Source organism: Octopus bimaculoides, chromosome 6, assembly GCF_046866305.1.
Source record: "Octopus bimaculoides isolate indiv1 chromosome 6, ASM4686630v1, whole genome shotgun sequence".
NCBI classification, from domain to species: domain Eukaryota; kingdom Metazoa; phylum Mollusca; class Cephalopoda; order Octopoda; family Octopodidae; genus Octopus; species Octopus bimaculoides.
In genome coordinates, this window is record NC_142933.1 from 82,938,430 (window position 1) to 82,966,239 (window position 27,810).

General features: G+C 34.6%; 1 protein-coding gene across 2 annotated transcripts in view; it reads left to right on the forward strand.

Annotated features, from left to right (window-relative positions):
- LOC106867500 (semaphorin-5A) overlaps window positions 1-27,810 on the forward strand; it is a 313,387-nt gene that overhangs the window by 246,293 nt on the left and 39,284 nt on the right. Inside the window, exons 12-20 of one of the 2 annotated variants that reach the window (XM_014912385.3) lie at window positions 581-716; window positions 1,997-2,139; window positions 2,947-3,145; window positions 4,927-5,003; window positions 7,658-7,794; window positions 9,511-9,678; window positions 20,454-20,627; window positions 21,711-21,890; window positions 22,663-23,089. In XM_014912385.3, coding sequence (XP_014767871.1) covers window positions 581-716; window positions 1,997-2,139; window positions 2,947-3,145; window positions 4,927-5,003; window positions 7,658-7,794; window positions 9,511-9,678; window positions 20,454-20,627; window positions 21,711-21,890; window positions 22,663-22,988 — 1,540 coding nt within the window. In that variant the 3' untranslated portion in view covers window positions 22,989-23,089. Of the gene's footprint in view, window positions 1-580; window positions 717-1,996; window positions 2,140-2,946; window positions 3,146-4,926; window positions 5,004-7,657; window positions 7,795-9,510; window positions 9,679-20,453; window positions 20,628-21,710; window positions 21,891-22,662; window positions 23,090-27,810 lie in introns of those variants that run through there. The other variant, XM_089354164.1, reaches the window with a different exon arrangement.

Genomic DNA, 27,810 nt, shown 5'->3' on the forward strand with positions numbered 1-27,810 from the left:
TTTTTGCCTCCCACTGATAGATGCACAGGCATGGCTATATATGAAGAAGCTTGCTTTGTAATCATGTGGTTTCTTCTACTCACAGCAGCATCCTGGGCAAGCATCTTCTATTATACTCTGACTGTCCAATGCATTGTGAGTGAATTTTGTAAACAGAAACCTGCTCTCTCGCAGAAAAATGAATAGCTGCATGTATAGCTCTAGAGTAACAATTGCAGGCAAACTAATGGACAGAATCAGCCGCATCTTCTTTTTTTATATGTGTTCTTCATTGCTGTTTTACTGGGAATCCAGCTGAGATGATGTTTAACCTATTCCCACTGTATCAGGAATATGAAGTGACAGGGTTAAGGTTTCTGGTTTTGTTACTGACAATCAAGTTAGAGAAAATTAATAAAAGACAATTCAGCAATATATGGCTGAGTTTTTTTATATCCATTACTTTACAGAAAAATGTTTTCTACTTAAGGCAGGCAGCAGAGAATATAAATATATATATTAAAATATATTAAATAGATTATCATAGTTTGAGTTATTTATGAGTTGTAATCCTTATTTTTTTTTACCATTCTGTTTTCAGCAACAGCATACCAGGTTCAGCTATCTGTATATATGATATACATGCATTCCATCGGTCATTCTCTGGTGCTTTCAAATACCAGATGAATGCTAACACAGCATGGATGAAAATGGAAAATCCAAAAGCAGATTCACAGGTATGACTACTATTATTAAAATGGAATCTATATGTTTAGTATGGAACTGGTTTCTTTAATAGAGAAAACTTGCTGTTATTGTGAAACATATTGATGATTGTTTGGATTTTAAATGTAATTTTAAATGAAAAGCTTGCCGCCTGTGAGATTTGAAACTACATCTTCTGTATGCATGATAAACATTTTAGCCATTATACCTAAGCAACGCTTCAAATCTTCTCTTTCCATTTTAGATGTTTTGCTCTAACCAACAAGAATTGTATGTCATTTACTTAATAAAAATTTAGATACTTTGCAAGATATGAAGTGTATAATTTTAACAGTAGAATGTTTATATGCATGTGTGTGCGTATGTGTATGCATTTGTATGTGTATGTATGTGTATATGTATTTATTGTTTACACAATAGAAACTTCAAGAGACGTAAAGTCTATAATTTTTAATGGTGTAACTCGAAACAGATAAAGCTATAAGTAATAGCATTTAGAATAGTGGGTTAAAAACCACATGATGAAGAAAAGTTGAAGTTTGATTCTGGGGCTCAGATCTGAATCTTCTAAATTCTTATAATGTAAATAACACACAATTCTTGCTAGTAAAAACAAAACTTCTCAAAGGGATGGAATAAATTGAAAGGGTAGTTTTGTTATACTGGTTAGAATTTCTGTCATATTTACAGTAGGTATTGGTTCAAATACCCCAGGTAGCCTTCAACTTTTTTTTCCATCCTAGGGTGTGTTAACCCAGTATTCTATTCTGTATTATATATGGCTGTATCTGCTTTGGGTTACACCATTAAAAATGATACACTTTATATCTCTTGAAGTTTCTATTGTGTAAACAATACATATGTACGCACACATGTACATATATAAATATACATATGCATTCATATGTGTGTGTGTGTGTATATATATATATATATATATATATATATATATATATATATATATATATATATATATATATATATATGTATATATATATATATATTTCAATGCAGAGAAAACTGAGAGAGAGAGAGAGAGAGAGAGAGAGAGAGAGAAATGAGTAAGATACCATCTTTAATTATCATATTTATTGCTTCTTTGTAAAACTCCATAGAACGGAGACTGTGTAGTAATTGCTTTTAATTTAATGTTAGATTATAATTATAAGAGTAATTAAAATAAAAACAATTATAAAAAAATGCATCACTACTGAATGGTATATCTAAAATTTAGTTTATATAAGTAATATATTTATATATATATACATGATGTGTTTGTGTGTTGTTTCAGTGTCCCAGTCCAGGAAGCAGCAGTAAGCGTTCCTTTAGTAACCATATCTCACAAGTACTCCTAGATGCGGAGAAATATCAAATGATGAACGATGCCGTTCAGCCAGTAACTAACCGTCCTCCTTTTGTGGGTGTGGGTGAGAGGTAGGTCAAATATTAAACTATATTCTTTGTATATGATCACATCACCTCTACCACCAACACCAATCATTTCATCTGTCTCTTCCTAACCTCTCTGATGAAGGGGAAACCCCCAAAATATTAAAATTTTGTGCTGCTCCTGATAGCAAATGAACATATTAAACTCTTCTAGAAACTTCTTTGGAGAAATTATTGCTGATGTAACCCATTTTAACCAGATTTTACTTTCATTCACTCCCCTCTTTCTTATACATGTACACACAAACACACATGTTTGTGTCACTGAAAATAATATGGGATGTTGTTGGCACTCCGTCGCTTACGACGTCGAGGGTTCCAGTTGATGCGATCAACGGAACAGCCTGCTCGTGAAATTAACGTGCAAGTGGCTGAGCACTCCACAGACACGTGTACCCTTAACGTAGTTCTCGGGGATATTCAGCGTGACACAGTGTGACAAAGGCTGGCCCTTTGAATTACAGGCACAACAGAAACAGGAAGTAAGAGTGAGAGAAAGTTGTGGTGAAAGAGTACAGCAGGGTTCGCCACCATCCCCTGCCAGAGCCTCATGGAGCTTTAGGTGTTTTTGCTCAATAAACACTCACAACGCCCGATCTGGGAATCGAAACCGCGATCCTATGACCGCGAGTCCGCTGCCCTAACCACTAGACCATTGCGTCTCCACTCCATAAGTAAATAAATTATTATTAACAAGCGAGTAAATTATTTCTTGTGTATGAAAGCATTTGTATTGCAAATAATGTAAATAATGACTTATTTTGAATTTTTCTTCTTACTTGCCTTGTTTAGGTGGACACATATCATAGCTGATACAGTTTACACGCTGAAGGGAAAGTTCTCTGTTGTCTTCATTGGCACCTTAGATGGATATATTAAAAAGATGATCCATATTCCTCGAGTGAATCTCAGTTGTATTTTAGAAGAAATCAGAATCACTCCAAAGGGACAAAACGAACCTGTAAACTCGATTATAAAATCTAGAGAAGAGGTAAGTTAATATTAGATTTCATAAAGTATTTTCATCACCATCACCATTATCATCATCAATATCACTATCATCATTGTCATTATTTCTGTTAATGCCATCACCATCATCATCATCATCATCATTACTATTGTCACCTTATCCATCCTCAATGTTAAAAGCCATCATCATCACTGTCCTTAACATCATTGTTGTCTCGTTGTTAAAGCCATTATCGTAACTGTTATTGTCATCATCATAGCTGTTACCCTTCTTGTCTTCATCTTCATCATCGTCATCAACATCATCATTTTAATACTGTTTATCTTTACTAGATTATGCTCCACAAAATTATTATTAAAATGTAATCCTTATCATCATCATCATCATCTTTCTTTTTTCTTTCTCTTCTGTGATGGCATGCTGGACAGAGCTTTTAGAGGTAGTCTTTTAGGTTGAGATGCCCCACCTGACACAAACCCTTTTAAGACAGCTCTTATGACATGCAGAGATACAGTGCATCTATTTTAAAAATCAGGATCTAACATTATTATTATTATTATTACTAATGTTGACTATGTTGGCAGTCAGTTCATAAATCAACTTTAATTTTTTAAAAAATGTATATCCACTTGACAATATTTAACGAGCAATTACTTATTTTTTTGCTTGTTGTACAAAATTATAACCAATACCTACATATACATGTATATTTATATGTATATAGATGCAGATGTATGTATGTGCATGTGTGTGTGTGTGTGTGTGTGTGTGTGTGTGTATATATATATATATATAATCCAAAATGTATAATATTATATATCCACCACGACTGATCTTACCAATTGATTTTGCACAAGGAATAAAATGGAGTGTTAGGTAACAATCTGATTATATAACCTTATGCTCATCAGAGTCACCTGATATGGAAGGGAATATGGCAACTCCTCACTATTGTTGGTGGTGGATTAATACGACTGGTTTGCTGCTGCTGTGAAAATGGTGGTGGAACGAAAAAGGGCCAAGGGATTAGGTTAGGAATTGTGTCCCTTGGTTGGCTATGTTATGAGGTTGGTAAGAGTTATCTTGAAGTGTTTGTGGGGAAAGTGTGCTTTATTAAGTGTGGCACTCCTGTAGAGATGGGGTGTGTGATGTGTGTAGTGGTGTCGTATGCATAAATTTTTCCAAGGGTGTAGGTATATATAACGGCGTTTGTTGTGTGCTGTTTGTTGGACTGTTTTCTTTTTGTAATGGTTAAAGTCGTGGGGGGTTTTATGTTAGCGTGTGATGTGTAATGTGTGTGTGTGAGTTGGGTCTATATATGTGTAGGGATACAATGTGTATGAAGGGGTATATGTTGGGGGTGTTGGGAGACAGTCGATCTTGTGGGGTGTCTACCTTATAGGGGTGTGCATGTGTGTACATGGGTGCATTGGTGGGAGGTCAAGGCTGGAGACCTGTGGTTGCAGTCATGGTGGTGTGTGCAGGTATGATAGGATGTACTTCCTTTCATGTAGGCAGCGATTAAACACCTCAGTCCTGCTATTCAGGTAAACAGCCTTGCATTGGGTACCCTTTAAAATTACTCCCTTCTCAACCAAGCATTACCTGCACTTCCTGCTGCTATTGGAGTATGGTTTGCATTTCTCCAGGATCTTCCACTTTATGCTGTACTCTGTAGCGCTTTCTTTCAAAGACCATCACCAGTTTCTTTGGATTTCAGATTTTACTCCTTTATATGCGTGTGTGTGCATGCATGTAATTTCCTTTATTTTTATTGTTCTTTCTTGCTTTTTTCTTTCTAGAAAGCACTCTATGTTGTAACTAGCAGAACTTTAATAAAGATACCATTCGAGAGATGTCATCGATTAAAAACCAAGAGGTAAAAAAAAAACCCTAAAGATTTTATAACTCTGTAAATGAATTCAAATTGTTGCTTTTCCATTATAGAAAAATTAACCAAGAGTGGGTGGGGAAGAAAGGATATTTGAAAACAAAATATAATGAAGTTAACACATCCCAAAATTACAACTGCAATCCAGCCAGTGGATCAAAGATTGACAGTTAACTTCAAGTCATATTATTCGAGAAGAACCTTCAAGTAATTTATGAAATTGACAGGTAGGATGAACCTAGTTTTAGAGCTTCTGAGAAAAGTTCAACAAATGAATGTTGTGGATAATATTACTGAATCCATGGGATGAAGTGAAGTCTTCATTTTTGAAAGGTACTTTGAAAAATATTTGGCCAGACTGTATCTGTAACTCTATAAATTTTCCATCAGCAGAAAGTGTACATCAAATTTGGAAAGACACTGTGATATCTAAAAATGATGTCAGGTTTGAAGAACTCATAGAGAATGAGGTAGTTGTGTTTCTAGTGTCCCATAGTGTTTAACTAATGAGGTGCCGATGCTAATAGAACAAAAGCAAGCTGAGAATACAAAAATTCCTCTAACTCCACTTAAATTGACTGCAAAGAGTATTGCTAAAGAAGGCCTGCAAGTTTTTACTAATAATGACACTAATCATGACTATAATATTAAAAAAAAAATTTCATTGAAGAGCTTACAGTGATCTCAGTTTCTAGACTTATTTGTACAAAGAGATAACACTCTATGAAAATCAATCTCAAGCCTATGTTGATGATGATGAACTATAAGATAAGAGATAGTGTTCCTCATCCTGCAAGAAACCTTCATCCTCCATCACTCTTCACATATAGTCAATATCTTTTGTGATAAGAATGAGTCTTCTTAGGATATTATAATTCTTATTTATTTCCTAATGTATTTCTTTGAAAATATTTTTTCTGCATACATATTTTACTATTTTATTTTTGTATTTGGTTTCCAAGATTCTTTATGTGAATTCATTTGTTGGAGCATATTTTATTATGTCTGAGGAGAGTCATTCTGTTTCAATGCCTTATTAATTAACACACTCACTGATTTGATTTCCACTCATTTACTTATTGTTATTGTTAATTAATAAGGATATTAAAACAGAATGACTCTCCCCAGACAATAAAATACTGTACTATATATGTTTAGAAATTGTTACCTATATGAATAAAAGTGGTTGTTTTTTTGAAAAGTCCATTGGAATGGATTCTCATTTTACAATAAAAAAAATTAATTTCTATGTTAGGAGATTTTGCATTATGTTAAAATTTCCAAGAACACATTACTTCCACTAAAACTGGGAGCATTCAGCATGGAATTTTGGCTAAACAAAAACATTTTCTGATTAAGCAGTTGGAAATAATGACATGGGAAAAATTTCTCAGGGATGCCGTCTGCATGAAAGATGTATAAAGTAGGAACTACCATACTTAATGTTGTGAGCCTTAAACACTATCACTTGTCTCCACTTGACAAATACGAAAATTGGAAAATAACTTAGAATAAGGACCATAATGACAGGAGTCATTTTACATGCATACATACATACATACATACATACATACATACATACATACATACCTTGTTGTTGATGTTGAAATTCCAATGAAGGAGCCTCGGATCTAGGTTAGAAACCAGCTCTTTCTTTATTGGCAAGAAATCTTGAAATAAAACTGAACAATGACATACACACACACACACACACACACACACACACACACACACACACACACACATATACATACATTGATTAGTTGATTGATTGATTGTATCATGTATATCAAGAGTGTGTTGAAGAACACTATAGTTTTGCTCAAATAAATCCAAGACTTAAACTATCCAGGGAAGATAGCTTCAATGCAGGAAGTCAGCTATAAGAATGATCTTAATTGAGCAGTTATGTAATTAGCACTTAACGAGGATAATTTTTATAGCTGGCTTCTTACAGTGATACTACCTGCCCTGGATGAAGGAGTTGGCATTTGAGTTTCAGACACATCTGAGCACTACTTGGTGACTATCTAGTCTATGCTTGCTTTAGTGCTCTTGAGCACACCATGTGTGTGTGTGTGGGTGTGGATGTGTTTCTGTGTACAGACACACATGCATGCAAGTTTAAAGCTGTTTTATGATCATTGTGCTGCCAGGAGGCAGAGTATATTGATCTAAGGCAAAGTATATTGATCTACTCATCTCAGTCAATCATGTTGAAAATTGATGTCATTCTCATTTCATGGTTGAATGAATAACTTATTAAGTAAGACTTCTGGCTGTGGAAAAAAAGAAATGAAGAAATTGGAACAACAAACATTCAGTTCTGATATAATGAATTCAGGAAGAATTTTTTTAATTTGTGAAATGGATAGAAACCAATAAAATGAAGTGACAAAAGGAATTCTGAGAAAGATATATGACAAATGTTTACAGTATACTAATGAATTGATTAATGATCTTCAGATGTGAATAGTGATGGGGAGGGGGAGAGAAAGAGAGAGAGAGAGAGAGAGAGAGAGAGAGAGAGAGAGAGAGAGAGAGAGAGAGAGAGAGAGAGAGAGATGTCTTTATAACTTATCTAATACTTTTCGGTTGCAACTTTGCTAAGGTGCTTTGTTTTGGTTTCCAATTCAATACAGTATGTGTCTTCAGGCCCGGGATCCCTATTGTGCATGGAATAAAATAAACAAGACTTGTGCAACACCACCAGTCAACCAGCTAGAGACTCACTTTTGGCTTCAGGATATCACATCATGTCCTGTTCTGGAGACACCAGGTAAACTGCATTTTGACTCATATTCCGAAATGAAATAAATATCTATATGTGTATATATATATATATATATATATATATATATATATATACTTTGATCTAACCTAATGTTTCTACTGGCATTTATTTACACTATATTTAAGTGCAGGCATAATATAGTTGCGTATATATATATATATGTGTGTGTGTGTGTGTGTGTGTGTATGCGTGTGTGTGTATATATATATGTGTGTGTGTGTGTGTATATGCGTATATATATATATATATATATATATATATATATATTAACATATATCTTGTAATAGTTGTTGACAAGTTAACTATCGATATATTGAAGAAGATTTATTATTAGTTGTCAAATGAGATATATATATATATATACGAAAAGGTTAATAAAAACAAAAGGTGCATTAAAAAGTTACAGTTTCATATATGCAAAAAAAGAAAAAAAAAGACAAATTTAATTCCATAACAGCTTTTGTTAATCATGCTTGATATTTCAAATGCTATTCTTTTATGAGGAGAATGTGCTAAAATTGAAGGCTTTGATGAATTCTAAACATTCTTTGTGTTTCAATAACATTATTATTGCATATAAATAGTTAGAGAATCTGCAAGTTGTTGCGAGATTTGAATAACTTATATATTATGTGGGTGTCGGTATGGCTGTGTGATTAATAAATTTTCTTCAAAACTACATGGTTTCAGGTTCTTCACTTACATGTGGTATCTTTGGTCAAGTCCCTTCTTCTATTGCTGTGACTCTCCCAGTATCTCGTGATGAATTTACTAGACAGAAACTATATTAAGATCATTGTGTGAGTGCACACGTTTGTGTGTGTATGACAGCACTTATATATTGACATCTAACTTGTCATTCCGTGAAATGAAGTGGTGCTGATGTTAATATTCCTAGTTTGTATTATGGCTGGTTATTCTGTGCTATTGAAGACCTGTGGATTATAAGAATACCTTACCTCAAAAACAGGTGAAGGTTGGTGACAGGAAGAACTTCCAATTGCAAAAATCCCTATTTTCTTGGATTTAGGGATTCTTAGTCAGCTCTACATATATATATATATATATATATAGGTATATGTATATCATCATCATCATTATCATCATCATTTAACGTCCGCTTTCCATGCTAGCATGGGTTGGACGATTTGACTGAGGACTGGTGAAACCAGATGGCTACACCAGGCTCCAATCTGATCTGGTAGAGTTTCTACAGCTGGATGCCCTTCCTAATGCCAAACACTCCGAGAGTGTAGTGGGTGCTTTTACATGCCACCGGCACAAAGGCCAGTCAGGAGGTACTGGTAATGGCCATGCTTGAAATGGTGTATTTTACATGCATATATATATATATATATATATATATTGGCGTTAGGAAGGGCATCCAGCTGTAGAAACTCTGCCAAATTAGATTGGAGCCTGGTGTAGCCATCCGGTTGCACCAGTCCTCAGTCAAATCGTCCAACCCATGCTTGCATGGAAAGCGGACGTTAAACGATGATGATGATGATGATATATACACCTCAAACTGAATCTTATTATTCTGGGTTGCACAATCACAATTAGCATTCTGTTGCCAAGCATGAAGCTTGAAAGTGGTTGCAGTAGTGTCTTGGCTTCCGTTAAATATATAAATAAACTGTACATCATGTATTTCGTACTTTCTTTTAAACATATCTTCATTCTCTTTCTATTTTGCAGTTGATGGACAGTGGTCACCTTGGTCACAGTGGTTGCAATGTCGAATTGTAGGACCTGATCGTCTTGGTGATGACTGCTGGTGTCGCACTCGTACTTGTGACAACCCAGCTCCGCGACTGGGTGGCAGAGATTGTGTTGGTGACACAGTTGAAGTGTCCAACTGTACCAGTAAGTAAAAAAAAAACAAAATCATCACCTGTTCATGAGTAAATGCACACTGATACACACACATACAAACATCCAAATATACATATTCATGCATTTTACACACACACTCGTGTGTGTGTGGTAAGTGGAGACATATGAACCCTACAAGAAACATTTTAATTCATCTAATTAACCCATTTATTCGCCGAAAGTGATCTACTACTAATTATAAATTAATTGAATGTGTGTGTGTGTGTGTGTATTTGTGAAATGATAAAACCAAATACTATTATTTCCTCTGCTTGCTTTCACACTTTGAAAAAGGCATTTTCATGCTGGAATATCAGAATGGTTTTTTTTTTTTAAAGTAAAGGGTATTCTGTTTGTCTTTATTATTTTTCATTTAACATTTCAACAAAATTTTACAATGTCTCTGCATATATATATATATATATATATATATATATATATATATATATATATATATATATGTCTATGTATGTATGCATGTCGGTATGTATGTATTTGTGTATGTATGTGTATATATCTATATATATATATATATATATATATATATATATATATATATGTATATGCATGTATATATGTATGTATACACACACACACACACACACACACACACACACACACATGTTGTATATGATGATTTATGTGTGTATCAAATTGGCAGAGTCATTAGCACATATGACAGAGTGCCTTTCTGTATTTTTGTTTGCTTGTTGTTCTCTAAGGCAACTCTGCTTTTCATCCTTTTGAATGAGGGCTCAAGGGGTCAATTCATCTTCTCTTCCCCTGTCTTCCTCTTTGGAAGATCTCTGTTATAGTCAGACAGAGAGAAAGATTGTCTCATCCAGGTTTTAAAAGTGCTCAAAACATGTTGTATGTCTCAACACAGCCCCTCCAACTCATTCTGGAGTTGTGGGATCCAAAGAAAGGATATGTATATATATATATACATATATGCATACATACATATATATGTACTAAAGAGAAAAGGTTTGTGTGTGTGTATGTATATATAAATATATATGCAGACACACATAAGCATGTACTTACTGTGTGTGTGTAAATATATATGCAAATATATGTATATACTAACAAACACACACATATATTCATGCATATGCAGTGTCACATGTGCACTTACATGTACGGATAAATACATACCACATAAGCATATGCATAATTACACTTTGTTATACATTCACAAATACACACAGTCCACCATACATACACCCATAGACACATGTGGATGTAAACACACTGTTACAATGAGATATGGTTTTCTATACATAAAGAGATATTTTACAATCATGAATGGTTTTACATTTGAAATTCCAGCCGTCTGCAGACAGCTGCAGGAATGTTTGACAAATTTGAAACAATAAACAGTTCCCATATACAGACTGACTCTTGCTCAAACATGGATACTACAATTACCCATTCACTTACTGTCACATTTATGTATGCATATTTGTAAGTATAAGGTACGTAAGTGTATGTGTGTGTATGTATGTATGTATGTATGTATATATATATGTGTGTATGTGTGTGTGCATGTTTGTACACATATGTATGTATGTATGTTTGTTTGTATGTGTATATATATATATATATATATATATATATATATGTATGCATGTATATTATATATATGTATATATATATATATATTATATATATGTATCTATATATATATTATATATGTACGTATGAATATATATATTGTATATATATATATATATATATATATATATATATATATATATAAATATATATATATATATATATATATATATATATATATGTATGTATATATATACATTATATGTATGTATGTATGTATATATATACATTATATGTATGTATGTATGTATGTATATATACATTATATGTATGTATGTATGTTTGTATGTATATATGTATATGTATGTATGTGTATATATATATATATATATATATATATATATATATATATATATATATATATATATATATGTTGTTGTACTTGGGGACGATCATATTGCCAGTTTAGCCAATAAAAACACACGCACTGTATATTTGGTGTTAATTTGCTTCAGCTTTATATTACATTAATCTTAATCTTATTTCGGCCAGAGTTCTTTCGTCACACTTCTGTGACCTCATCAGTGGTCCTTTGTTTCCTTCTTTCTTATGTGTGTCTCACCTTGCTAACTATCAGCCATTTTGTATTTTGTATTCCTATTGTATGTGTCTACGCATGCGTGTCCTTCAATGTGTCTGTGTCTTTTGTAAGTGCATGTGTGTATGGGGAGTGTCTGTATCACCTATATTCTCTGTTAATACGTGTTCGTTTATATTTGTTTTTATTTATTTATTTGTTCATGTGTGTGTGTGTGTTTTTTTTTTGTTTTTTGTGTTTAATTAAATTTTGTTAACGTATGTAGTATTTAATTCCATTTGTTTATCTATGTATTGTATTATACTTTGTTCATATTATTATTGGTTTATGGGTAACATGTTGTCACATGCTGTGGTTTGTGGTTTGTTAGTGGTGTGTGTTAGTGTTCCATTCTAGTTTCCTATTCAGGCTAGGTTTCTCTTCTATTATGTGTGTAGCTTCAGTAATTTGTCTAAGTGCTGCATCACTGCTATGTGTAAATAAGATTTTAATTTCTATGTTGTTGATTGAGCCTCTATGTTCTTGCTCAGCGTGCTGGTACAGAACTGATGAGTTCTTCCCTTCCTTAAGTTCCCTCCAATGTTCATTTGCCCGCTCCCCTATGCTCCTTGCTGTTTCGTCTACATATGTCATTGTCTTATTTCTGCATCGTCCCTCTGTACATCTTATACTATAGACCACATTTCTGGTTTTGCAGTTCGTTTGTGGGCTAAATCTACATACGATACAGTTCCTATCAGTGCAGGGGGTTCTACTGAAAGGGTATGTTCTACTGATAAGGGACTTAATAGGGTTGCCTGGCTTTTCAACAACCTTAATTCTTAGCTTAAGTTTGTCTAGGGCCCTTCTAAAGCGGTACGCCAGTTCGCCTCTAGGGGTGGTGTTGACGAACATGACGCTCTGGTACTTGTGGCTATCGTACCATGAGCTTGCCTTCCCTATTTTCTTCTTAGTCCTTTCTATGGTGTTCCATGATTTGCTCCTATAGAGTGGGCAAATCCCATTCCTATCGTTGCGTTTGATTGTTTCAAATTTCTTCATAGCTCCTTTGTATACCCTGATCCTTTCTTTATGGCTGTAACCTGAGAACTGCATGCGGTGGACGAAATGTTGTATATGTCTCTTTAATTCTGTAGGGTCGCACATGCAGGAGACATTTTGCATTACTCTGACGAGGTCTGCCATCAATATGTTGAATTTGGCATTGTCAAATACAGTGCGTGTGTTTTTATTGGCTAAACTGGCAATATGACCGTCCCCAAGTACAACAACATCTGTTTCAACACATGATTTCACATCAAAAATCTTGCAAAACAAATATATATATATATATATATATATATATATATATATGTATGTATATATATGTATGTATGTATCTATATATATATATATACCGCCTGACTGGCTCCTGTAGGATTTTCGAGCGAGATCGTTGCCAGTGCCCCTGGACTGGCTTGTGCGGGTGGCACATAAAAGACACCATTTCGAGCGTGGCCGTTTTCGTGCGGGTGACACGTAAAAGCACCCACTACACTCTCTGAGTGGTTGGCGTTAGGAAGGGCATCCAGCTGTAGAAACTCTGCCAAATCAGACTGGAGCCTGGTGTTGCCATCCGGTTTCACCGGTCCTCAGTCAAATCGTCCAACCCATGCTAGCATGGAAAGCGGACGTTAAACGATGATGATGATGATGATGATTTATGTATATACATATGTATATATACATGAAATGTGTATAGTTCTGCAAATTATATTGATTCTAGAACGTCTATGCTGATGAGAACACGGATGTTATTACGTAAGTATAATGTTAATGTTCGAAACTGCAGCAGTCCATAGATAATCCTTTATTCTGTATATTTCTCATTTTGTCCTGTTCTGGCGTTTTGTGAAATTTTTCTGGAGAACATTATTTTTCTTTGTGGTTGGGTCATTGATGACCTCTTTCTAGCATATTGGATGTCCACCTAATGGTCATCCCTTATACACGTATATATATATATATATATATATATATATATATATCATCATCATCATCATCATCATCATTTAACGTCCGCTTTCCATGCTAGCATGGGTTGGACGACTTGACTGAGGACTGGTGAAACCGGATGGCAACACCAGGCTCCAATCTAAATTTGGCCTGGTGTTGCCATCCGGTTTCACCAGTCCTCAGTCAAGTCGTCCAACCCATGCTAGCATGGAAAGCAGACGTTAAATGATGATGATGATATATATATATATATATATATATATATATTGAGTCAAGTAGAATTCAAAAATCAAATCACAATCAAATGTAAATTGTACTTGTGGCCGATGTCAGTGCCGCCTGACTGGCTCTCGTGCTCATGGTATGCCATAAGCACCGTTCATGCTTTGGTCATTGCCAGTGCTGCCTGAGTAGCTCCCCGTGCTGGGCAATCAGCTGTAGAAACATTACTAAAGATGATGTACACTCACAAACACATACTCATACATGACAATACATAGATATGCACAAGAACACATACACAGGCACATACGCACACACACACACTCGTTAAGACATACATACACATGCACAATGATGCGCACTGATACATGTAAGCATATACTTGTAGAGGCACAGGGACATGTATTCATAAGCACACATAGAACACAGACATACAAACATACACACAGAAATAGACTCACACGTAGTCTTATGCATATTAAAACAAGAGTACATACATAACACACATGATGGAAGGAATACCACAATCAGTGCCGTAGAAACTTCTACATATGTATACATACATACACTTACAACCCCACTCATACTTGCACATTGCATCTCACAAATTCACACATCATCAATAACATTGTCGTTACCATTACCAACTGTGCACGAACAATAATAACATTATTGCTACTTTCATTTACCTTATTCTCACTGTGAATATATACAACTGCAGGTGTCCCAGCCCCCTCCTCATTCCCCCATTGCCTGTCCTGGTGGTGCAAACATGTATGACTCTTTGACGAAGTCAACAGAGCCTCAGATTATAGAAACACAGGAATGTATATTTAGTCTGAAAGATTTACTTGTGATTTGTTGACGACAGTATTTCAAACATCACATAACTACGCGGTCTGTCTAAGGTACCTTTTTTGACAAATCTTGCCTCTAGCAACCACATCTCATCCATTGTCAAGCATAGTTTGCAAAGAATTAGCTGATAAATTTCTTTGAATGTTTAGGAAATTTGAAATTTAGATTTTAAATGATTGCCAAGCTGACTGTAGAAAGGCAGTAGTATTATTTCCTTACTTTGATGGTGCCTTGTGGTAAATTATCATATTATCATCATCATCATGGTTGTGTGCTTGTGCTGTTGTGCACCTGCACACTCAGCTCTGTTGTCCACACACTGTCAAAATTATTCCCCAGTGAAGCATGTTTTCATGTTTTTCTAATCTTTTATTTAAGTGGAAAGGTAGTGTTGCTAATCTTAAAAGCCATGTTTACAGAGCATTTGAGACTAGTGGGAATGAAGAAAGGAAGAGTTTTCCCTCAAACTGAAGACCTGGCCCAAATACTTCCAGCAGAGTGAATGTTGTTAAAAGTACCCAAAATGCCAGATGGTGTGGACGGTGGATTAACCCTAATACCCAAATAGTCCATTGAAGAATTTGAACTCGGTACACAGAGTTAGAATAAATACTAATAGAGCAGCAGGCCAAATCACTATACGTTCTGAGCTCAAATCTCACCAGAATCAACTCTGCCTTTCATCCTTTTGAGATCAATAAAACAAAACACCAGTCAAGTCCTGGGGTTGATTTAATCAATAGATACTGGTGCCTCCTTGAGTTTGCCAAGAAGAGACCAATCCGAAATGCATCTTCTTTGAGAATCTTAAATGAATTTCCCAACATTTCGAAAGCAGATGAGGTTATAAATCCAAATGATTACAATATTCCTATGAGGAGCAGTGACAGAACTAAGTTTTGAGAAGCATTTTATCTATTTCCAAGTCAACAGAATAGAAAAGCACCTTTCATGTTCTGAGTTCAAATATTGCTAAGGTCACCTTTGTCTTTCATCCTTTTAGGAGTGATAAACTAAAGCATTATTCAAGTACTGGTGGTTGATTTAATATTCCTATAAGGTATCGCAGACGTGAATAGTATTATAATAGAAGAGTAAAACTTGTATCCTTATTTATGAGTGAGATAATAATATTTGTTATAAATATACTCTATTGAGATACAGCTGGAAAAATTAGATTAAAACAAGGAATTGGTCATTTATGAAGAATAAGCCACGTTCATGACACTTTTATGTTTTCTAAGATTGAAAGATAAGTAAGATTGGGTAAGATGTGTGGAGCTGATATTTCATGCTGAAATGTTGCAGATTAGTTGTGAAAGTCATAAGATGAACAGAATGGGAGTCCTGTAAGTATAGGATTATAGGGAGAACTGCAAGAGAAAAGTTAATAAAAGATGGGAGCTAAAAGATGAGATAAAACGAAAAGTAATACTTTGAGAAGAGGTAAAAAATATTTCCTGTGTTGCTACCTACCAACATTTTCTTTATTTACCAATGAACCAACCACTTTATTTATTTATTTAGCTACTTAAATAAATGAAAGAGAAAAATACTAACATCTGGAGAAAACTAGTGATGGTTTGTGTCAGAAGAATAAATGAAACCAAATTAATGGAATTTGTAAAATAAAATCTGTGTCTGGTGCAGTGAGGTGAGTTTTGACATTTTGGACAGAGAAGCAATGAAGAGCACCTTTCCTTGCTGTAAATGAATTCATTTCACCTCACATCACATAATCTTTTATTTTCTTTCACTGAGTTTACTTAGCTAAATAGTTATGTATCTGTTTATCTGTGTATTGAAAAATCTATTTATCTCTCTGTTCTTCTATCGGTTTCCGTCATTGAGCTATGGCCATGCTGGGGCACTGCCTTTAAATGTTTGTTAAAATTTATTCTGTTGTTGATGCCATTGCTGTGTCTGTTATTACCTCTGCCTTAGCGAGGGCAGAGGTATTGTTTTCAGTTGTATTTGTTTGTCAGTAGACAAGATATCTCAAGAACCAATGGATGGATTCAGATGAAACTTTTAGAGATGACGGGCATGAACAGATTAGATTTTGGGATCGATCTAGCACTAGACAAGGATTCTGGGTTATTTTTCCTGTTATTTTACTTAATTTTTGAGAGTGGTCGGGTTCATTTTTAGTATTCTCGTTTGTGAGAGCAGTTGAGTTTATTTCAGACATTCACATTTTAAAAATCATCTCTGGCTAATCGTTGAGAGGACATTGGTGTTGTCTTGGCAGAGGTTTGCACTCTCTGAGAGCTCTTGTTATTTTGTTGTTTGTTTTTCTTTCATCAATGTCTGTCGATTGCCTGAGTTCACTTATTGAATTATGTCTCTTTAAGTAATTTCATTTAAATAGTTTCCTTTTTTTGTCTTCATATCAAAGGCTGAAGAGATAAGTTTCTGACTATCTGTCTGTCTGTGCATACATATTCATCTTATATTGATATTGTGAGCTTCTGGTCATCTTGATTGAGCAGATCTATAGATATTTGAGCCATGATCATCCCATCCATTTGTTTATCAAGAACTATATTCTCTAATGTGTTCTTCCATTTTTAAGATGAGTGGTTGAACGACAGCCTAGACTCTCTAATTAACTTGCATTCATTTTATGTTTATTTTACACTGCTTCAGACCCTTATAGGGATCACCATTCCTAAAGGCACACACATACACTCAAGCACGTTAGAAAACTTTCAGCTTTGTAACTTGCACTCTCTCTCTTTCTTTCTCTTACACACACACACACACACACACACACAGACATACACATATAGGCATTTAGATACATACACATCAAAACACACAGTGATAAACACACAAACACATACATTTATATGCACACATGCATATACATACATTTGCACTCATTCACACACAAATACACATGCATTCTTCATTTAAGATCCCTGTCTTGCTAGTCCTTGAGAAATATGTGCAGAGAATGACTGCTAGAATTACAGTTAGCCAACACTAGTTTAGGCTCTGATTTAGGTCTAGAATTTTAGCTTGAAATGCAAGGTTTTAATTACACACTCCTCATCATGTCTAGCACACATCCAAACACATATGCATTTCCACATACTCTCTTTCTTCCTCCCTCTCACATGCATACATACACAGGCACAAACGCAAATATCCTCATACAAGATTCACATCTTCCACATATCTCTTTAGAAATTCATATAGAACATGTGTGTGTGTGTGAGTGTGTGTGAATTTAAATATATACATGTGTATATGTATGCATATCTCTCATATGCTCTCCCCCCCTCTCTCTCTCTCTCATATATACACTCACACACATTCAGAAACATAAAGATTATCTTATATAATAAAATAAATTTTGTGTGTGAATTACCGATTTTGACGTATGGGGTATCAGAAAATTCAGTAATCTTTCGGCTACCAAATAAAGTATGTTTTTTGAATAACTCTTTTTTACTGTAAAAATAACCTCAAAAATGAGGTCAGGTCACACAACTTTGAGGTCTTTAGCTAAGGGAGGTAACTCTGTGTGTTTTGTTGTGTCGAAAAAATACTTTTTCTCAGAATATTTTGCACAATAATTTTTTAAGAAATCTGGGCATCTTTCTTACTGTTAACCATTCAACTTCAGATTACAATTGTTAATTGTCGGCAGTCAAGTAAACTGAGATGTACATATAGTGTTATCACATAGAGTTATCACATAGTGTTATCACATAGATTGCAGAGAAATGCGAGATGAAGTGTTTTGCTCAAAATCACAATGCACCACCCAATCAGGAATTGAAACCATGATCTTGTGATCATGATTGCAACACTCTAACCACTAGGTCATACATCCTCAATAACCATAACTAAAATACTCATTACTCACCACCACCACCACCACCACCATCACTCATATACAACCGTTATATCTTACATATACACAATTCATCCCACACATTTACACAGACACATATATAGTCTTATAGATACAGGATAAGTTCAGCTATTCACACAATATACAAACATGTTTACATACAAAAAATAGTCACAAGTACATTCACATATACACAAGTACACCATCCGTAATACTCACAGTACAGAAAAATCTCTTCTAAATTCTCCACTCTCTCTTTCTCTACTTAATTCTTTTTTACAATCACTGTTCTTTTTTTTTTGTTAATATTCCTCTCTTTTTTCTTTTTTTCTATTTTCTTCTACTTTTTCCTTTCTCTCATCCCCTTTTTTTCTGTTTCTGTTTCTCGATCCTGTACCTATGTCTCTTTAATCACTCTTCATTTCAACCTGCTTTCCCTGCAGACTGCTCAATAACATCACCGACCAATCATTGAGCTGCTGTCCCAGATAAAATAGTTGGTTTAGTATCATTTCCAAGATAAAGGTTAACAGAGAAATAGAGAACCACACACACACACACACACACACTACACTGTACTACACTATACACACACTCATAAGGAATAAGGCTTAAGAGCAGGTTCTATCATTCCAAAATGAAATTGCTAGATTGATACCCGGGCTATTACAAGAACTGGCTGTGAATTTATTATTGCTCAGCATATTATCAGTTTAAATTTCTATTTTAAATATCATTAGTATACATCTATATTTTTATAGTTAACTTAAACTTAGATAACTTAAACTTAGATAACTTAAACTTAGATAAACTTGGTTAAATATTTCAACCAAGTTGAGCTAACATGTAGAAGTTCTTTTACTGGCTCACACAAACTTTACTCTATCTATCTCTGTGTGTGTGTGAATGAACAAGCCAAGGAAGAAAAACAAAAAACTGCATTTGAAGATGAGTTGGGTGTGTACTAATAAAAATATAAATATTTAAATACTAAAGCTTCTGATGTACTAAGCTTACTCTTACCACTATCCTATTTATGATGTTTTGTTAATTATATATATATATATATATATATATATATATATATATATATATATATATATATATATATATATATATAAACTTGCAAACACTATATTTTGATTAATCATTCTCATTATGAGATTTAGTTAATTATGCATAAATGTTTTGATTAACCATTCTCATTATGCGGTTTAGTTAATTAAACATATATAATACATTTGTATTAAGTATCTTCATTTATTATACATGCATGACATTTTGATTAAATGTTGCTATTATGATTAGTTAATTATGCATATATTAGTAGACCTATGTCGTCAAAAGTAATTACAGCTTTATTGTTACTCTAATCATTTTTTTTACTCCAACTCTAATTTTAATTTGCCCGCTCATTTTCCCCTCGACCTTTTACTAACATTAATTTTACTTCTCTTACTGCCACTCCCTCACATGCTCTCTTTTTGTCATTTGATGGTTTCCTACTTCAACACAATCCCATTAGTATGACAGCACTGTGACTCAGAGGCTAATTATTCTACATAGACAATATATTTTGATTAACCATAGTTATTAGGATGTTTAGTTAATTTACACATATATGACATATTTGATTTTGATTTGTTTTCTTTATTATTCTCTTTCTTGTAGCACATGGTGGATGGACTCCATGGTCTGCTTGGACATCCTGTTCTCAGACGTGTAATAGTGGTGTTAGATCTCGCACACGTACCTGTGGGAATCCGGCCCCACTGCATGGAGGACGTGATTGTGAGGGGTCCGCCAAGCAGGAGGAATATTGTCCTGGAAATCCACGTTGTCCTTGTAAGTAATACACTAATCTTTTGATACTTACCTTCTTACATATAACTGGAGTACAACCACAGATTTACAATATATAGTGTGAACTATAATCTCAGACTCTGGTACAAGAATGCATGGTTTTCTTTACTAATTTAAACAATATTGTTAGCCTAGTGTACTAACAGAGAGCTTATAAAGTATGTTGCTCAGATTGATAAATCCCTCACTAATGACTATGTATGTGCATATATATATAAATATTATCCTTTTCTTTTCTCTCTCTCTTTTCCTCTCTCTCTCCGTCTCCATTTTTCTTTTTTTTCTCTAATTTGGCAACATGAGTGTTTTTCAATGTGTTGTTGAATCTCATGCAACATTATTATTAACCATGGCAGGATGTCATTAGGCAAAGTTTTCAGAAATGGTGCTGTTTGACAAACCTGTTTAAATGTTTGCAACAAGGTTACAATAGTCATTGTGATTAGTGTTTTTTGGCTTCTTCTTCCATTTCTACTAATGATGTCCTTCCATTCTTTGAGACTTGTTTGTTTCTTTACATTCAGACATATTCATACCATCTCCATCATTCATTCATCATCGCCCACCTCTCTTTCTCCTAAACATTTTCTCTTCCACCATATCTCCTCCCACTCACCCTCCTATTTAATCTCTTGTTCACCCTCTTCCTATCTCTTGGTTTCTCTTACTTATCCTCACATTTTCTGTTTCACTCTTTTCTCTTTCTACCTCTCCTTTCCTTTTCTCATCTTTTGTTCTTTACTTCTCATCCTCTCTCTCTCTCTCCTTGCATATTAGTTTCTTCATTATCTTGCCACCACACACTGTGTTTCATCTTTTCTTGGGTAGCACGCTTTAGCAGCATTTTGTCATCTTTACATTCTGAGTTCAAATTCTGCTGAGGTCAAATTTGTCTTTTATCCTTTCAGAGTCAATAAAATAAGTATCAGTTGAGCACTATGGTTGTTGTAATTGGTTCAGCCCCTACCTCAAAGTTACTGGCCTTGTGCCAAAATTTGAAATCATTATACACTTTACAACATACACAACCCTAACACACTCTTTACTTTCTCTTTACTTACACAGATAGCCCTATCAATGGCCAGTGGTCAATGTGGTCCTCATGGGCTGGATGCTCAGAGCGATGTTATGGAGGAGTTCAAACAAGGCGCCGTAACTGTGACAACCCACCGCCAAAACACAAGGGTTTACCTTGTATTGGAAATGAACAGGAATGGCGTATGTGCAATAAACATAACTGTGATGGTAAGTATAGCCATCATCATCATGGCTGTTAGTATCTTTATTATCTTCATCATCATCATCATCATCTATATCAACAACAAATGCAAGAAACGGCTACATGTGTGACTGACTTGCTAGAAGTAGCTGTTAAAATTTCCCTCAAATCACACCCTGTTAATTTGTGAAGATATAAGAATTCAATTGACATTGAAATCACTGGTATTCAAAAATTATTAAATGGTGAAAGCTGGAATGCCTTGGACTTTTAGGTCTACTCAGTCGAGTGTAACATGAGACTTAGTGATAAGAACAACAGCAAAGGCAGGTCACATTGCACAATGTATCCTAGATACATTATGAAAGAAAAAAGGATGGTATGGTTAATTCCCTTATATTTTATATAATGTTCCTTTAATTTTGCAACATATTTGATCATAATTCTACTCAATCTTCATGGGTTGATCAAATAAAGTACCAGTCAAGTATTGGGGGTGATTTAATTGAGTAACCCCCCTCATCCCAAAGTTCTGGCCTCATGCTTATATAAGAAATATATTTTATTCTCTTATTATATTCCTTTATTGCTTTATAGCTATATCATATACCCTCATTGCATTACTTTATATTATAAGTAATATTCCCTTACTTTAATCTGTTTCCACTATTCTAGTGTATTTTTCATTCAATTTTCTCTTTTCTCTTATGTTCTATTCTCTTCTATTTCTTATTCTATATTCTCTGCTTCTATTGCATCTCTTCTCACATCAAGTCTCATTGTTTTCTGTACTTACAGCCAAAGTAAAAGTGGTACCATGGAGCGACTGGGTGAAGACGAATACAACAAGAGGAGGATACTTTGAGCAGCGCTTCCGTTTTTCATGCAGCGCACCAGTCCCGGATCGTCACATGATCCGAGCAAAGCACATGAAAAGCCAAGTGCGTTTCTGCTTCAACAATGGAGTGTGTCACAACTCAGGTGAGCTTCGCAATCCTGTCGACATATACACGCCCGTAGATCGAGTCCTTCGCAAGTACTGTAAGTTCAAAAGGAAACTATTCCGTAAATACTGCAACTGCCGGACACTTGGAGTCTTTCTAGTGTGTCAGAAATGTTCATAGTAGAAGTAGTAGTGGTACACCTAGCGGTATAAGTGGAGGAAATATAAATACAGACACACAACATGCAAACAACAACAACCAACAAACAAACAAAAAGAAAATAACTAACAAACAAATATATATTAATGTGATTGTGAATAACTAAGAAATTTTACATGTATACACTCACACACACATGCATACACACCATGCACACACATGCAAGTCCTCCTATACACTCACCAAGCCATATACATTGCATTACACGTGTAAAGTGTATGGCTTGGTTTGTTATATAAATATAATTATATATACCCATGTATATATTTCTAAGATATAATATGTCTATAAGTAACATATATATATAACATATTTATATATGTATATGTACATACACTTGTATAATCCATATATTCATATATATATATATATATATATATATATATATATATATATATATATATATACATACATATATGTGGATATTTTGAATTGAAGGAAAGAGAGATATTGTACTGCATGTAATTTTTGTGTTTGCTTTTTCTCTTCCCCACCATATACAATTTCCTCCCCTTGACCTACTGGCTCTCCAGTTTTATTACATACTTGTTTGTTCACCTTTCACCACCAACACCAACACCACCGCCACCATCGATTTTTTACTATGGTTTTAATATTTACTTCTCCTGTCAATCCTTGAAACCACCTTGACCATTTCCATCATCACTATCACCACCACCACCACAATGACCACCACTGTATTTGTCTCATTGCTACAACCACAACCACAACCACCATCACTGTCACCTCTTATAAATATCAAAATCAAAGTTAGAAACTTAGTGGGTCTTCCATCACTGCTTCAACAAGCATGGGAGACAACCCTGGACATGTTTCTCTTTTGTTATAGGCTCATCAGTAAAATGTAGCCATTACTGCATTTACCAAAACAATGAAAACAATATTGTTTTATTTTTTCACTGTTTAATTATTTCTGGTTAACATATTTAGTGTTCTGTACATTAGATATATTAACACTATCTTAACTGCTGTTATTTTTCATATGGAGGCATACCTGAATTATTTATTCTCTAGACAATTATAGATCCCTTTGACATGCATCTCTACTCTTGCAACCCCAATACCTAATGTAGACATGATAATTAAATGAAAAAAAAAAGTAATGTAAAGGACAAAAATAAATCTAAGGATGATCAAATTTGCTTGAAAATGCAAAAAGAAAGTTGGAAAGGGGAAAACAGTTGCATGGTGGGAAGAAGTAGAGAGTAAATAAAGTATAAATGTAAACCGTAAATTCTGGTTGAATGTTTGGTAGATAGAATGATAGTCATGCTGATAGTCTTTTTTTTTTTGTTTTTTTTGTAAACTGCATGAAGTGCATATATATAATAATTTATTGTTGCAATTATTATATTTTCTCTTTTTCATTATTATTCTTGTCATTATTACCATTATTTCCATTAACACCACCATCATCAATATCATTATCTGGATTAGAAGAAATAGTTGAGCACCAGACAAAATACTATGTATTGGGGGTTCATTTTCTTATCTTGATAAGCTCAATTTTTACCATTCATCCATCTACAACCAATTAATTTAGTGCTGTTCAAATACTGGGGTCAATTTTATTGGTTGTATCTTCTTTTAAAATTATAATCTTGTGTCCATGTTGAAAATTATTATTATTGAGAGAAGAAGCAACATTATCGTTCATCCTTTCAAAGCTGATAAAATAAAATACTAGCCACACATTGGGATCAATCTAATTACTGTAATCTTCAACTGTATTTGTGGCTTTGTGCCCATTATAGAAATTAAAGTACCTGATATTTAATTTTAAGCGTTGTAATCATTATAGTAAGTTACTGGGTAACTCTCTTTGCCTTGCCACAATTTTGTTAAGTCTTGTTAAAAAGGCATTCTCATTACTTGTGTCATTATAAGTATTTGTCAACATTATAATGTGCTATTACTGTTGTCATCATCATTATTATCATTATTAATGATAATTTCATGCCATCTATTTCATACTTTGATATTATGTATGTATTGCTTTTGGTATGTTTATCACCACCACAACCATTACCACCACCATCGTCATCACCATTATGATGATCCACCTTTTCCTTGTTAGTCTACTTTTAGCATGTTCTTATATTGTGTATCTTTCTACAACATAGATTATTTATGTACAGACTTACTGTTTGCTGACACTGGCCAGTGTTGGTTTCCTACTGCTTCACTTTACATTTATAGTACCTGCTTGGTTTAATTTTATTTAACTTTCAGGATCTAATAGAAATCTACATTTAGCATATGGATTAGTTCTCCCTTTAACTACAATGACAACAACAATGACAATATTGATAACTGTTTCCGATTTAGGTGCCAGGCCAGCAACTTTGAGGCAGGAGGTAGTTAGTCAATTATATCAGCCCCAGTTCTTGGCTGGCACTTCATTTTATCATTCTCAAAAGGATGAAAGACAAAGTTAACTCTGACAGGATTTCAACTCAGAATTTAAAGAACCAGAACAGATATCACTAACTTAATAGTAATAATAAAAATAATAACAATAATAATAATAATAGCTGTCTGGCTTCCATGCTAGTGGCCCGTAAATAGCACCATTTGAGCATAATCGTTACCAGCGTTGCCTTCTAGCACTTGTACTGGTGGCACATTAGAAACTCATTCGAACGAGGTTGTTGCCAGTGCCGCTGGACTGGCTCCCATGCAGGTGGCACGTAAAAAGACACCTTTTTGAGTGTGGCCGTTGCCAGTACCGTGTGACTGGCCCTCGTGCCAGTGACATGTAAAAGCACCCACTACACTCTCGGAGTGGTTGGCGTTAGGAAGGGCATCCAGCTGTAGAAACTCTGCCAGATCAGATTGGAGCCTGGTGTAGCCATCTGGTTCACCAGTCCCCAGTCAAACTGTCCAACCCATGCTAGCATGGAAAGCGGACGTTAAACGATGATGATGATGATGATAATGTATTATTACTATAAGGGCAACAAATGAGGATACATAATAGGACAGGGTACATAAAGTGTGAGGGATAAGATTTACATTGAAATGGAATGAAATGAAAAATTGGCTGTATGCAGGGTATAAAATCTGGTAATGTCCCTGAGGAGAACCATCACTTAGGGCCATTCAAGGAAACCCAGAGATCCAGGATTACCTTGACTATTAAGGGTAAGTGTGCTCTCCAATCTGTACTCCCTGGCATACAGATGCATGCTGAATGTAGGTTGAGTACAGCTACAACTGTAATAATAATATTAATAATATCATTAATAATAATGGTAATGATATTAATAATTATTCCTAATATAGGTACAATGCCAGCAATCTGGAGAAAAGTGTTAGTTGGTTAACTGACCTTGTGTTACTTCACTGATACCTTACTTTTAAGTATTGGAATTGAGTTAATTAATTGACTTACCCAGAAATTTTCTCTCATAATAATAATAATAATAATAATAATAATAATAATAATAATAATAATAATGATGATGATGATGAAGATTATGTAAAATTATTATTGTGGTAATTGCTGTGGTGTGCCGATTGTATGACTTAGTTCTGATTTTCATTTGGAACTATTTTGTGTTGTTGGTGCTCTTTAGGGAAGCATGGCAGTCAAAACTTATCATTTTAACCTTTCCCATGTATATAAGGCTTGTGAAGTTTATATGTAAAAAAAAACCAAAACAAATGAAACAAAGCAATTTACTTTTACTAATATTATTAATAATAATAATTATTATAATCCTAATAATAATGATATAATGATGATGATCTTGTCGAATCAGGAAAGTAATTGATAAAATCCAATGATGCACCACCTCTTTATGCTCTGATTTGAAATCCTACCAAAGTCAACTATTCCTTTCATCCTGGCTGTGTGGTAAGTAGCTTGCTTACCAGCCACATGGTTCTGGGTTCAGTCCCACTGCGTGGCACCTTGGGCAAGTGTCTTCTACTATAGCCTCGGGCCGACCAAAGCTTTGTGAGTGGATTTGGTAGAAGGAAACTGAAAGAAGCCCGTCGTGTATATATATATATATATATATATATATATATATGTGTGTGTGTGTGTGTGTGTTTGTGTGTGTGTTTGTCCCCCCACCATCGATTGACAACCGATGCTGGTGTGTTTGCTTACCCGTAACTTAACGGTGTGGCAAAAAGAGACCGATAGAGTAAGTACTAGGCTTACAAATAATAAGTCCTGGGGTCGATTTGCTCGACTAAAGGCGGTGCTCCAGGATAGCCACAGTCAAATGACTGAAACAAGTAAAAGAGTAAAAGAGTAAAGAGTAGTGTACTGAGTTTGGAATCCTGCCATCCAGTTTAATGCCACCACCTGATGTTTGGATGCCTTGAGCAGAATCCACTGTCACAAGCTCTGGACCCTGTCCCTGGTGTTAAGGAAATCCTATAAACTGTGATTTGGTTTTCTTCTTTTCTCTCCCAATAGTCTTGGAGGCTGTGAAAAATGTCATGAGTGCTCACTTGGTGACATATTGCTTGAGGGGTGTTTGACTCATGATTATGATTAGAGGGTTGTGTGTTCAGTTTATGGACTGGGTATCATGTTGTGTCCTTGAGCCAAACATTTCATTTCATGTAGCTTCAGTCTAATCAAGTGAGAATGAGTTACCAGCTGAATATTGGCACAACCCTCTCACCTTTCATCTGTCATGTCCTGGCTGTTCCCCTGGGCCAAGAATGGAGGTACTGAGAAGGTGTCCATGTCTGCTTGTGACTACAAAAGCAACTGTGGTACATGCTGTCTAGTCATACTTGC